The sequence below is a fragment of the Leptodactylus fuscus genome, chromosome 5 (genome assembly GCF_031893055.1).
Source record: "Leptodactylus fuscus isolate aLepFus1 chromosome 5, aLepFus1.hap2, whole genome shotgun sequence".
NCBI classification, from domain to species: Eukaryota; Metazoa; Chordata; class Amphibia; order Anura; family Leptodactylidae; genus Leptodactylus; species Leptodactylus fuscus.
The window spans coordinates 73,723,971-73,736,297 of NC_134269.1; the positions used below are offsets into that span (position 1 = coordinate 73,723,971).

Genomic DNA, 12,327 nt, shown 5'->3' on the forward strand with positions numbered 1-12,327 from the left:
AATACCATAGACCTAAAATTCAGACTCCAGAATTGATGATTTCCGATTAATCTCCCTTCTCAAAACCAAAAGGTAATAAAAACTAATCAAAAAGTCTCATGCACCCACAAAATGCAAGGTCTCTAAAGCTATATTGAAATAAAACGTAAATAAGTTATGAACACAGGAATGCAATTGGTTTAAGGCTAAGAAATGTAATTGGTTTAAGGCTAAAATGTTAGATTGCTAAGGGGTTAAAACGTACATGGGGCACTGTAGTTACGTGCAAGAAATATTTGAGTCTTACATTCAAAGTTTGCAATATAAAAGGACAATTCCAAGAGGGTTTTTGCAATTTTAATGTGTTGTGTTTAACTAAACTTTCAAACAAATCTTCTGGCAGCATTTGTGACCGTCATAAATATTATAATATACTTTATTAATGGGTGGTGGCTTCTTTCCCTGAAATCCTGTTTCTTCTGTATCCATTGCCTCTTTTTCCTACTTGTTTCTCACTGTGGTACAGGTGTATGGGCTGTAGCAAAGCAGGGGAACTGAGTCTTGTCATATCTGGGCCATTGTAAAATGTAGGGCAGTGCTTTAGTGTCATATGTAAGATATAACGTCTGGTAAGAACACAGTCCTGATCTGATTGAGATATAGGTATGTGTGAGCCACTGCTGACAACCAAAAGTGCTACATTATATAATAGCCAAGATCTAACTGTATACAGCTACTTCCCCAGATCCAGTTTTTCCTGCTTTATTAGATCACGTTTAACCATGAGAAGCCAGTGAAATAAACAAGGCAAAGAAAAGATGGGACAGAAATGGGTTTCAGCATAAGTTTTCACTGAAGGATCCAAAATCTATTAGTGATGCACCTGTCAAACAACTTTTAAATTCATCATTTTTGATAGGCTTTACATTTTCAGTGTCATTTGCATCCATAGTGTCTTATTTACCAATCTGTTCATTCTCTTCATCCAGATACTGTAACCAAGTATTAAGTAAAGAAATTGATGAATGTGTGACTGTGTTGTTGCAAGAACTGGTTAGCTTCCAAGAGCGGGTATACCAGAAAGACCCTATCAAAGCAAAGTCGAAGAGGAGACTTGTGATGGGATTGCGAGAAGTCACCAAGCACATGAAGCTAAATAAAATAAAGTGCGTCATTATTTCTCCCAACTGTGAGAAAATCCAGTCAAAAGGTGTGTATACGGGAACTCTAAGGCTTTGTAATATAATGCTTTCTGCCACTATTGGACATATCAAGTGCAGAATATGGACTAAAACTTTATTATAAGGGGGTTTCCTAGAGGCAAATAGTGAAGCCTATTTTTGGATATGCCATCAGAATGGGGTCCCACTTTGAGTCACAACACTCTAGCTAGGCCCCTTCATAACTTCACAGGCACAGCCATGTAACAGTACACGTGTGCTTGTGCCTGGTGCTACAGCTAAGTACTGCTCAAGTGGTGGTTTTTCTACACCCACCGATATTGATGGACAATCCTCAGGATAAATTTCCCTATTTGCTTTGAGTCCAGCAATACACCCAGAAACTTCCCTGTTTGTCCTTGTCCTGATTTTGTAAATATTTCTTGCTTTATTGTACATTTATGACGAGTAATATAATACATCTGACTGTAGAATGAGGCTCTATTGTTCTTTTACCCAGGTGGATTGGATGAAGCACTCTATAATGTAATAGCTATGGCAAGAGAGCAAGAAATTCCATTTGTTTTTGCCCTTGGACGTAAAGCTCTGGGTCGGTGTGTCAACAAATTGGTACCAGTCAGTGTTGTTGGTATCTTTAGCTACTCTGGTGCTGAGGTAAGTAACAACATATAAAATACCCCACTTTGTCCCTGCAAAATTGCTGACTGCACTGGACAAGTCAACCTGTTTAAGACACTTTCGTAATAACAGTATCAAAACTTTATTATACACATTATAAATATTATTACATGAACATAAAGTATGTAAATAGTGGCCTTACACAAAGTTGGCTCATGAAGGCAGTCTTCCATGTGCCTTCCATGAAATTATACCAGGACATACCCCATTGAGTGTTGACTGTAGCAGTCTCCTGTTCGGATGCTACCACCATCACTCAGTAGAGAGTAGGGATTGTGGAAGAGCTCACTACAAAGAGGTAAGAGCACCGTAGCATTTCTGATAGAATCCCTAAAATCTGCTGGGATCACAGTTGCAGTATCAATATAATTAATGTGAGGCTCAGTGGTTAGCACTGCAGTCTTGCAGCGCTGGAGCCCTGGGTTTGAATCCTGACAAGGACAACATCTGCAAGGAGTTTGTATGTTTTCCCTGTGTTTGCGTGAGTTTCCTCCCATACTCCAAAGACAGACCGATAGGAAAAAAAAATAAAATAATGTGCATATGACAAAAATGTAAAAATGTGTGTTCTTTTGGAGCGAATGCTCATTTTATATTATGCTTTCATTATGATAAAATCCTTGATTTATTTTTTTTCCCCTTCTCCCCAGAGTTTATTTAATAACCTTGTCTCTTTGACGGAAGAAGCTAGAAAAGCATACAAAGACATGGTTTCATCCATGGAGCAGGAGCAGGCAGAGGAAGCCTTGAAAAATGTTAAAAAGGTCCCACATCACATGGGTCATTCTCGTAACCCCTCTGCAGCAAGTGCAATTTCATTCTGCAGTGTTATCTCTGAACCCATTTCAGAAGTGAATGAGAAGGATTATGGTAAGCTGTTAGATGTGGAAAGGTATCCTTTCATGGATCGTTTTGTTTTGGGTTTTTTTTGTCCGGTCCCCCCCCTCCAAATTTGTTATGTTGTTATTCTACCAATGTATAGAATTGTCAGTATTGCCTTATAGAGTCCTTTTCACTCTAAGCTAATACAATGTACATGGAGTGATGTAGGAGCTGAAGTGTCCTCCTGTATAATGGGCTGCACCGCACAGGCTCTCCTATAGGGGAAGAGAGCAGTGAGTTCCTGGCACAGCTGTGTAGAAGGACATATAGAGAGAAGGCTATTGCACTGCCCACAGCAGGTAGCTATAGTACAGTCTCTAGCTGCCCATGTGATGCTGTGCTGATTCATCATGGGGATGGTAACAAAGCATAGAGAAATATAAAAGCCATATAGTGTCTGATCTGGAGCAAAGAAGAAGCTGGCTTGCAGGGATATGAGCACAGTATACATAAAAGATGCCTGGAGAGTAACAGAAAATCAGGTCAGGGGTTCAGGGATTTTTTTTAATTTTTTTTTATGTACTACAGTACTTCTTCAATTTTTATTTGGGAATGAGAGGAGAGTTGCAAATAATACAAGGGTTAGGAAATACATAGTAGATGAGGTTGGATGAAGACATCAGTCTATTAAGTCCATCCTATAACCCTACAGTCCCCTACAGTGTTAATCCAGAGGAGGGCAAAATCCCCCATAAGACTTATGTCAACTGCCCCATTTCAGGCAATTCCCGACTCCAATCTGGCAGTCAGTATAAAACCCTGGATCAACGAAATGGTTGAAAAATAGATCAACTTATGCTTTTTATTTTTTTTTAGAAACCAATTGGAGAAGTATGGTAGAAACTTCTGATGGACTTGAAGCATCAGAAAACGAAGATTCCTCTGTACGGACAATGGCATCTCAACACACATATAATGCTCAGCCTGATAAAAATGTCCATAAACCACTTTTGGGTCCTGGTACCACTACCTCAGTCTCTAAACCTGGCAAGATAACTCCAGTTGACAAAGAGGAGGCAAAACCGGATGACAATCTGGAATGGGCTTCTCAGCAGAGTACAGAAACTGGATCATGGGATGGTAGTGGCAGAGATGTCCTCAATTCCTCCATGACAAGCACAACTAGTACTCTGGTACCCGAAATGCTGGACGAAGATGACGATGAGGAGGAAGACGATGATGAGTATCATCAGGAACCTATTTCAGTCAGCAGAATAGAGTCTTGGGTTTCAGAAACCCAGCGGACTATGGAAACTCTGCAGCTTGTGAACAGTCCAGAGGAAGATAACATTGAACAAAATGAAGAAGATACTGTGGAGAACATCTAGAATAAGGTGTTGATTTCGAGGATCAGACAGAAGAATATTGGTCAGAAATGGAGCACATGTACAAACTGGTGCAAATGGAGAGCACGGTCTTCTCTTTTATATAAATTAAATGAACTCAGGAACTGATCCACTTACACAACTTTTACTTTTGAGAGAGGAGAGTTGCAGCCATTCCCATACCTAGTTCATCTCTGTTTTGCACTGTATACATGTCCATCCGCATACCTGATTGTCTGCAAATGATGATTTATTCTTAAATGTTCAGCTGATTGCTGCTGTTACGTCACTTCAGCACTAGAGGGCGTTTTCCGGATTGTCCAGCTTTTTCCTTTTCCCAACATTGGGTATGTGTACACAAATGGTGACACCATAATCTTTCCAAATGGTAAGATACCTGTAGATAATTGTTGGTATCTGACATGCTGGATATCACATTGATTACATCACGTTTAATGGAATCCATTTTGCAAATGAAACTTTTGTATTGATCTTTGTCTTAAAATAGCCATGTTTACATATGAGTGTAGCTCTGTGTTCTGCAGAAAATCTTTCCATTGTTAACACCTATTTTATATTTATAGTCCAATCCTTTAGAATGGATTCTCTGAAGTAGACATCTATATTTTGTCCCCATGAGCCTACTGCGTTAGCCTGGGACTAGATCATCCTTTGAGTTTACAGTGTTGAAGTCTTTGTATTCAAGTGGGGGTATGCATATATGTTTGTCATAAATCATAATGAACTTAATATTGTCCTTGATAAAAAAAAAAAAAAAAAAACATTTCAAAAAGCTTCTTTTAATGTATACACTGAATAATAATTTATTATATATCATATTTACTAATATGGCATTTCACACATATAAAAAATCCTTTTTTTTTGTATTTTGTTTTAAAGGGTTGTCATATTTAAATTTTTCTGCCGTATAGTTTGTAAAATATTAATTTAAAATAACAAAAAAAAAAAATCATCCTGACGTCAGCCTTTCACGTGTTTTCAGGATTTTTATAAAACCACTTCATACGCATTGCTCACCTAACTACAGGAGATAACTAGGGAAGGGACAATGGCGTCCATCGCTCTGACCAAAGTACAGATGAGCTTCATAACGCTGTAGCTTTTATGTAATGGCAACCAAAAGATACACAGAGAAAATTCTAACAAATTTTGATTTTCTGTTTAGATATTGCATGAAATGTGTTTTAATGTCAATGACTTAACTATTTGTAATGGAATTATGTTAAAGGGGGTCTCTACATTTTACTAAATTGGGCTTAAACAGTAAGCTCTGGAAGTGTTCTTAGTTCTCAAGGGGAAGATTGTTAGAAGTTGTTGTGCATAAGTTCATTTGCAGAAGTGACACAGAGCCTTAAGCCAAACTTACTTGTAAGATGATGGTTATCCACATTGTATATTGCGCAAAAGTGTTGTGTGTTTTTTCTTTTTATGTTTGTATGTTCAGATTTTCCAGCATTTTTTAACCATAAGTAGCTTCCAAATGGATGGAAAGCTCATATACTTCTCCAACTCTTATCCACTCTTGGCTTTAGCTCTCAAACCTGCAACAAAACATAGCTTTTCTAGAACATTTGGTCTCGACCTTAAAGAAGGTGTCTCCCAGGGGCTAGGAATAAGTGTCAAATGAATAGCCAAAATGTGTAGAGACAGCTGTATGAAGAGGGAGTGCTCTTCAGTAGTATGGCAGAACTGTGATATCGTACAGCCTGACGCTAGGTTCACACCTGCATTGGGGTTCCCATTCACCCAAGCGGACCCGAAAAATGGAAGCCCAATTCACTTAAAGTGGTTACCCGCAGACCCTATGGACTGTAATGGGGTCCGCTGGATTTCTGTCCCAAAAATGCTGACATGACTTTTCTCACTATGGTATATACATAGAAGTTGAATGGGTTTGAAAAGGGTCCACCCGTGAGAGTCTTCTGGTCTCTGCGGTGAAACCGTTTGTTTTTGTTTTTTTTTAACTGGACACAAAGTCGGACATACAGAACTTTGTATCCGGTAAAAAACAAAAAAAAAAAAAACGGTTACACCGCGGAGACCAGAAGACTCTCACGGGTGGACACTTTTCAAACCCATTCCTGCCCGAGAAACCCATTCGGGCAGGAAACAGAAACCTGCAAAACGGAGATCGGGTGCTGGTGTGAACCCGCCCTAAGCTGTATGTAGTCATGTGGGAAGAATCAATCCATAGTGCTCCATGCTGGCCATGTCTAAATTCCAAAATAACTCTACTACGTCTGCACATAAGCAAACAATCTTTTGCCCGATCAGAGATTAGTATTTGGAGACTGAATATTCCATATTAGGGAGTTGGACACTTCCAGAGTTGTATTTTCTGAACCTTATTTACTAAAATGTGTCTCAATCACCATCTGTGGCTCGGGGTTATATTGTTTAGCTTCTTCCTATGGGTTCTCCTTACTTTTCCTCAAACCATTCTTAGTGGATAAGGTATCTGTCACTACCTGATACATGTATATAGGGGATCAGCACATGATTCTACAGACACGTGGAGTCTTTTGATAGTTATTGTAATTTCATACATTCATAACTTTTTTATTTAAATATTTTAGAATTACTAGAAGTTGTTTGAGCATTCTGCAGTTGCCGATAGGTAATTGGCAACATTGTACAGTTTTAATGAAGTATATGTAATTACTAGTGTAGAAAAAGTCTTGAAAGTACAAAGGGTAAGGAGTGAGGTCGTCCTAATCCTTAGTGGTACATGACAGACCTTAGCCTTGATGTTTCAAGCATTGCCTTGCCTATGGAAATGACAGGGTTTTGAACATTCAGTTTTCATGACATTTTTCTCAATGTTCAACGAATTCTTGATCCTTATGGACGGCAATATTTAGCTAGAAAATGTTTTCACAGTTGGCTTTTTACCAAATGTCCTCTTTATCTTGAAAAAGGAACGAATCTGTGACTACTTACAATGTAAGTTAGAGGGACGGGCGTGGAGAGGGTTAATTCATTTACATCCCAAATAGTTATTAGAGACCACCTGCTATGAAAAAGGTGATAAAAGGGGCAACTGCAAGACAGAGTTAAAGGGGCGGTCCAGGTTTAGAAAATGGATTGCTTTATTAAAGCAAAGGTGTCGGATCTGATATAACCCATTAACAGACATGGTGCTGTTTCTGGAGAAAGCGGACATGGTTTTCTATTCCTGGCAACCCGTTTAAGCTACATCATAAACCACTCTGTATAGCCACCAAACATTATATGGAGAACTGATGTCGAGTTAACCTGACCTAGGCGGTGCAATGGCAGCCCCCTTGTGCAGCAGCTCTTGGTCATTGGTCATCTTTAAGGGTCCATTCACACAGAGGAAAATGGTGTGGAATTTCAGCACTGAAAAAAAGCCTCCCTTTGACTTCAATGGGTTCCTTTTTCTGCTAGCACAGTTGTAATTGTTTCTGCTAGAAGAAAAGGGAACCCATTGAAGTCAATGGGAGGCTTTTTTTTTTTCAGCACTGAAATGCCACACCAAATTCCTCTGTGTGAATGGACCCTAGTGCCTCTGTTGTGCATTTCTAGTAAGTGAAGTCTCTCTAGTGTTCTGTACTGAATTAGAGAAGCTTAGAGGACATTTTCAGTTTTTAGAGTCAAGTGAATTTTTTTTTATTTTTTGGTGACACCTGCCCAAGTCAGCGACTGTCTTGCAATGTCAGACATGCAGCCAGATGCTTGGGCAGGTCGCAGTGGAGATTCAGGTTAAGGGTCTGATTTGCATATAACCTTTCACTTAATAGATGAAAAATATTTGACCTTAAAATCTCTCCTGGTTGTTTCTGTACAGATTGCATTTATTCAGTTATCTGTCTATACATTCTATGTATATAATTAAATTAATGATGTCTGTTTTGTCTTATCTACTGTTTCTTCCGTTAGCCATTGGATGGCATATGATGATGATGATGTACTTGTAAAAAGTATAAACTAGGACTGTGAAAGAGGACAGGTCTGTATATAAAGTGTTTAAACAAAATGTAATCTTACATAAGTCCCTAACAGTTTGTTACCAATATACTTTAGTTCAGTGGTTCTTAACCGGGGTTCGATCGAACCCCAGGCCCTATGCACAGTTCATTTTGTGTACCAGTAAAAAAAACATATACCTATGTCCTGAATTTGGAAATAAATCATATTTGATTTATCACTAAAGAAGGGTTCGGTGAATGTGCATATGAAACTGGTGGGTTCGGTACCTCAAACAAGGTTAAGAACCACTGACTTAGAGGATCTTTCGCCTTCTCGCCCACCTCCAGTGCTTAGCATCTGTTAATAGGAGCAGCTCCACTGATTCTGGCACAGTTGTAATTCTTTCTGTAGCCCCTGCCATTCCTGAGCAAACAGTACAGTTAGTTTTGGTAACTGATGTGCTATATAGGCTCTGTACTGTCAGGTGGGGAGTGCCAGACAGGACAGGAATGAGACCTGATTCAGAACTTTGCTAGAATCAGTGGAGCAATGTAAGGGTATGTTCACATGGCAAAAACCTTTTCTATCGTATGACTTTTCCACGCGGCTAACCATAACGGGATGCCGGTGCAGTGTAACAGCATCCCGTTCCTGATTAGACCCGAATGAATGGGCCTAAGCAGGAGAGTGTCTCGAGCCACAGATGCCGCGGCTGACTCAGCTGGCGGGAAATAGGGCATGTCGCTTCTTTTTCGTGGTAGCTGAAAAAAAAATCACCTTTTCACAGGCGGATTCCGCATCAAAATCCGCCTGCAAAAAACTCCTTGTGAACATACCCTAAATGGCTGGACTTGGCGGAGATGGTAAAACATTCTCTTTTAACGGCCGATTTTACACTAGCAGAATATGGGAATGTTTTTGCACATGGTGGCAAATCCCAGCCCCACTGTATTTCACATGAACTGAATGAACAGCATAATATGGATTTATGGTTCTGTTTCTTCAGGTTATTAGTCCTGTAAGTTGGGCCAGGGCTTGTGGCCACAGTTCGGGGGCAAAAATGCACTCATATTACACTCATGTGAGAATGGCTTTATGATAAGTCCAGTGAAGTAAAGCTTACGTTATTCCCGTCATTAAAGTGTTACTAGTATTTTACCAATATGTAATCTTGTAATGTATTCTATGTACAGATGTAGCTGCCATTTTATTGTACCCAGTTTCAATATAACCTCCACCATCCATGTTCCTGACAGATGTTGGCGCAGGTTTCTCAGTATGTCACCAGGCATAAAGCTTGGACTAGACAATGACTGTAACTGAACCGCATACGTTCCGATAACCTATGCGTTAATAGCAGTGCATTGAGGTGAATTTGCAAAATTGTAAAAGGGGGCAGATTTATCCTCGTAACCTCTCACATACTCAAAGGATTCTAAGTATGTGGATAAGTCTATTATTTATAGACATGAGGTGTAAATATGAAGGTGCTTATATACAGATCGGAATCTTGTCTTAGTTCTGCTGAAAATGGTGCACATGTCCAACTGGTGAGAGTCCACAGAGCGGATGTGTCTGCTTAATAACATCCATTAGTATTCAGGACCATAGTAAAATGATGCAGACCTCTCCCAGTTTAATGACTATTTTTACACCTAAGCAGACCCCTCCTCTCTAACACTATTGATGAATCTGCCCCGGTGTATTTATTGAACCATATACACCTACTTAACTATTACTATACAGGGTACAATAAGCGGGCAACATCTTTGACTGTGCCAAGTATGTCCCTTTCATTTTCCAATCTGTTCATTTATTACTTGCATGCTTTGCTAAAATCTGAGAGCAATATGCTTAGGATTGTGCTAGTTTTGTTTTTTGATTCCTATAGTCCCTGTTTTTTTGGGGTTTTTTAGGTTTTTTTTCTTTTCTTTTTTTTTTTTTTAAACTTTTGTTTATAGGCTAGCAATTGTTATGTGTTTCTTTTTTCTCCCCTCCCCCCTTTGTCTATATGGCGTGCATCCTTGTATTTAACATCTTTCTCCTAATGAAAAGGAAAACAAATTGTGTGTGATCCTTACATGGGAGCATGTTTTCCTAATAAAATATGAAGGTTTTTTTTTTTCTGTATGAAGGATAATTATATTTTTATTGTTCATTTTGGAGTAATAACAGCTTTTTGCACTATGTAAATACTAGTGAAATTTCCTCCTTACCTAATAAATGAATGATTTTAGTTATGATGCCTCATAATTATTATTGTGAAGACTTGCACTGCATGTGAAGTGTGTATGCATGTATACTTAAACTACTCCTTCATTAAATGTAACAGGGCTCTCAAACTAGGTGGGTAAATGGCCGCATATAGAAGAAAATGAAGTTGACAGGCAGTTTTCCTTTCAAATTCGATAAAATACAAACATTGATGCTGAGCAATTTGGTTATTTGATGTACTAGAACAATACTACATTACTATAATACCACTGGAAAATTGCTAGTCCCCATAGCAATATAGTGAGTCTGCCTTTATATACAGTCTGCTTCACCCCCATACACAAATAATATATATATATATATATATATATATATATATATATATATATATATAGTATGTGAGAAATAAATTAAAAAAAAAAGACTAAATAAAAATATATATATATATATATAGTGTGCGTTTGGTATCGTTCTAATCACGCCGACCCATAGAATACAGGTGACATGTCATTTTGGCTGCACATTGAACGCCGTAGAAAACAAACTCCAATTCCCTCCCCCCTCCTTCTGAATTTTGTTCCAGCTTCCTATTACATTGCACAAAATATTAAATGGCATCATTACAAAGCAGAATTTTTCCCACAAAATGAAGACAAATCCTAGATGGCTTTCAAAATTTTGTTGTGTTCTCTGTACTCTGGTGCAGAAATTACTATTGTCAGAAAATCTTAGATTGTTTAATCGTTTAAAATCTTTAGCATACGAATATGACTTAAAGAAACATTTCATTTTTAAGCCTCTTAGAAGGAGCCTGTAGTTCAACAAATGTCTGTCACTTACTATTGTCTCAATGTGCTCAAAAAATAAAGGGAATGCTCAAATAACACATCCTAGATCTGAATGAATGAAATATTCTCATTGAATACTTTCTTCTGTACAAAGTTGAATGTGATGACAACAAAATCGCACAACAATCATCACTGGAAATCAAATGTATTAACCAATGGAAGCCTGGATTTGGAGTCACCCCCAAAATTAAAGTGGAAAAACACACTACAGACTGATCCAACTTTGATGTAATGTCCTTAAAACATGTCAAAATGAGGCTCAGTAGTGTGTGTGGCCTCCACATGCCTGTATGACCTCCCTACAAAACCTGGGCATGCTCCTGATGAGGTTGCAAATGGTCTTCTGAGGGATCGCCTCCTAGACCTGGACCAAAGCATCTGCCAAATCCTGGACAGTCTGTGGTGCATTGTGACACGCTGGTGGCACTACCAGGAGACGTGGAGGGGGCCATAGGAGGGCACCAGTAGCAGGACCGCTGCCTCCGCCTTTGTGCAAGGAGGAACAGGAGGAGCACTGCCAGAGCCCTGCAAAATGACCTCCAGCAGGCCCCAAATGTGCAAGTGTCTGCACAAACGGTTACAAACCAACTCCATGAGGATGGTATTGAGTGCTCGACGTCCACAGATGGGGGTTGTGCTCACAGCCCAACACCGTGCAGGACGCTTGGCATTTGCCACAGAACACCAGGATTGGCAACTTCACCGCTGGCGCCCTGTGCTCTTCAGATGAAAGCAGGTTCACACTGAGCATATATGTGACAGTGTCTGGAGACGCCGTGGAGAGCGATCTGCTGCCTGCAACATCCTTTCAGCATGACCGGTTTGGCAGTGGGTCAGTAATGGTGTGGGGTAGCATTTCTTTGAAGGGCTGCACAGCCCTCCATGTGCTCAGCAGAGGTAGCCTGACTGCTATTAGGTACCGAGATGAGATCCTCAGACCCCTTGTGAGACCATATGCTGGTGCGGTTGGAGCTTGGTTCCTCCTAATACAGGACAATGCCAGACCCCATGTGGCTGGAGTGTGTCAGCATTTCCTGCAAGATGAAGGCATTGATGCTATGGACTGGCCCGTCCGTTCCCCAGACCTGAATCTGATTGAGCACATCTGGGACATCATGTCTCGCTCCATCCACCAACATCACGTTGCACCACAGACTGTCCAGGAGTTGGCAGATGCTTCAGTCCAGGTCTGGGAGGAAATCCCTCAGGAGACCATCCACAACCTCATCAGAAGCATGCCCAGGCGTTGTAGGGAGGTCATACAGGCAT

The 12,327-nt window shown here is 39.8% G+C and overlaps 1 protein-coding gene across 3 annotated transcripts in view; it reads left to right on the forward strand.

Moving 5' to 3' along the window:
* SECISBP2L (SECIS binding protein 2 like) overlaps positions 1–10,202 on the forward strand; it is a 37,541-nt gene extending 27,339 nt beyond the window's left edge. For 2 of the 3 annotated variants that reach the window (XR_012716094.1, XR_012716095.1), the window contains exons 15-19: positions 969–1,189; positions 1,660–1,814; positions 2,489–2,708; positions 3,537–4,433; positions 7,967–10,202. Coding sequence is in view for 1 of the 3 variants with exons in the window: in XM_075273375.1 (XP_075129476.1) it covers positions 969–1,189; positions 1,660–1,814; positions 2,489–2,708; positions 3,537–4,048 (1,108 nt within the window). In the remaining 2 variants the exon portion in view is untranslated. Of the gene's footprint in view, positions 1–968; positions 1,190–1,659; positions 1,815–2,488; positions 2,709–3,536; positions 5,963–7,966 lie in introns of those variants that run through there. The other variant, XM_075273375.1, reaches the window with a different exon arrangement.
* The last annotated feature ends 2,125 nt before the right edge of the window (positions 10,203–12,327 follow it).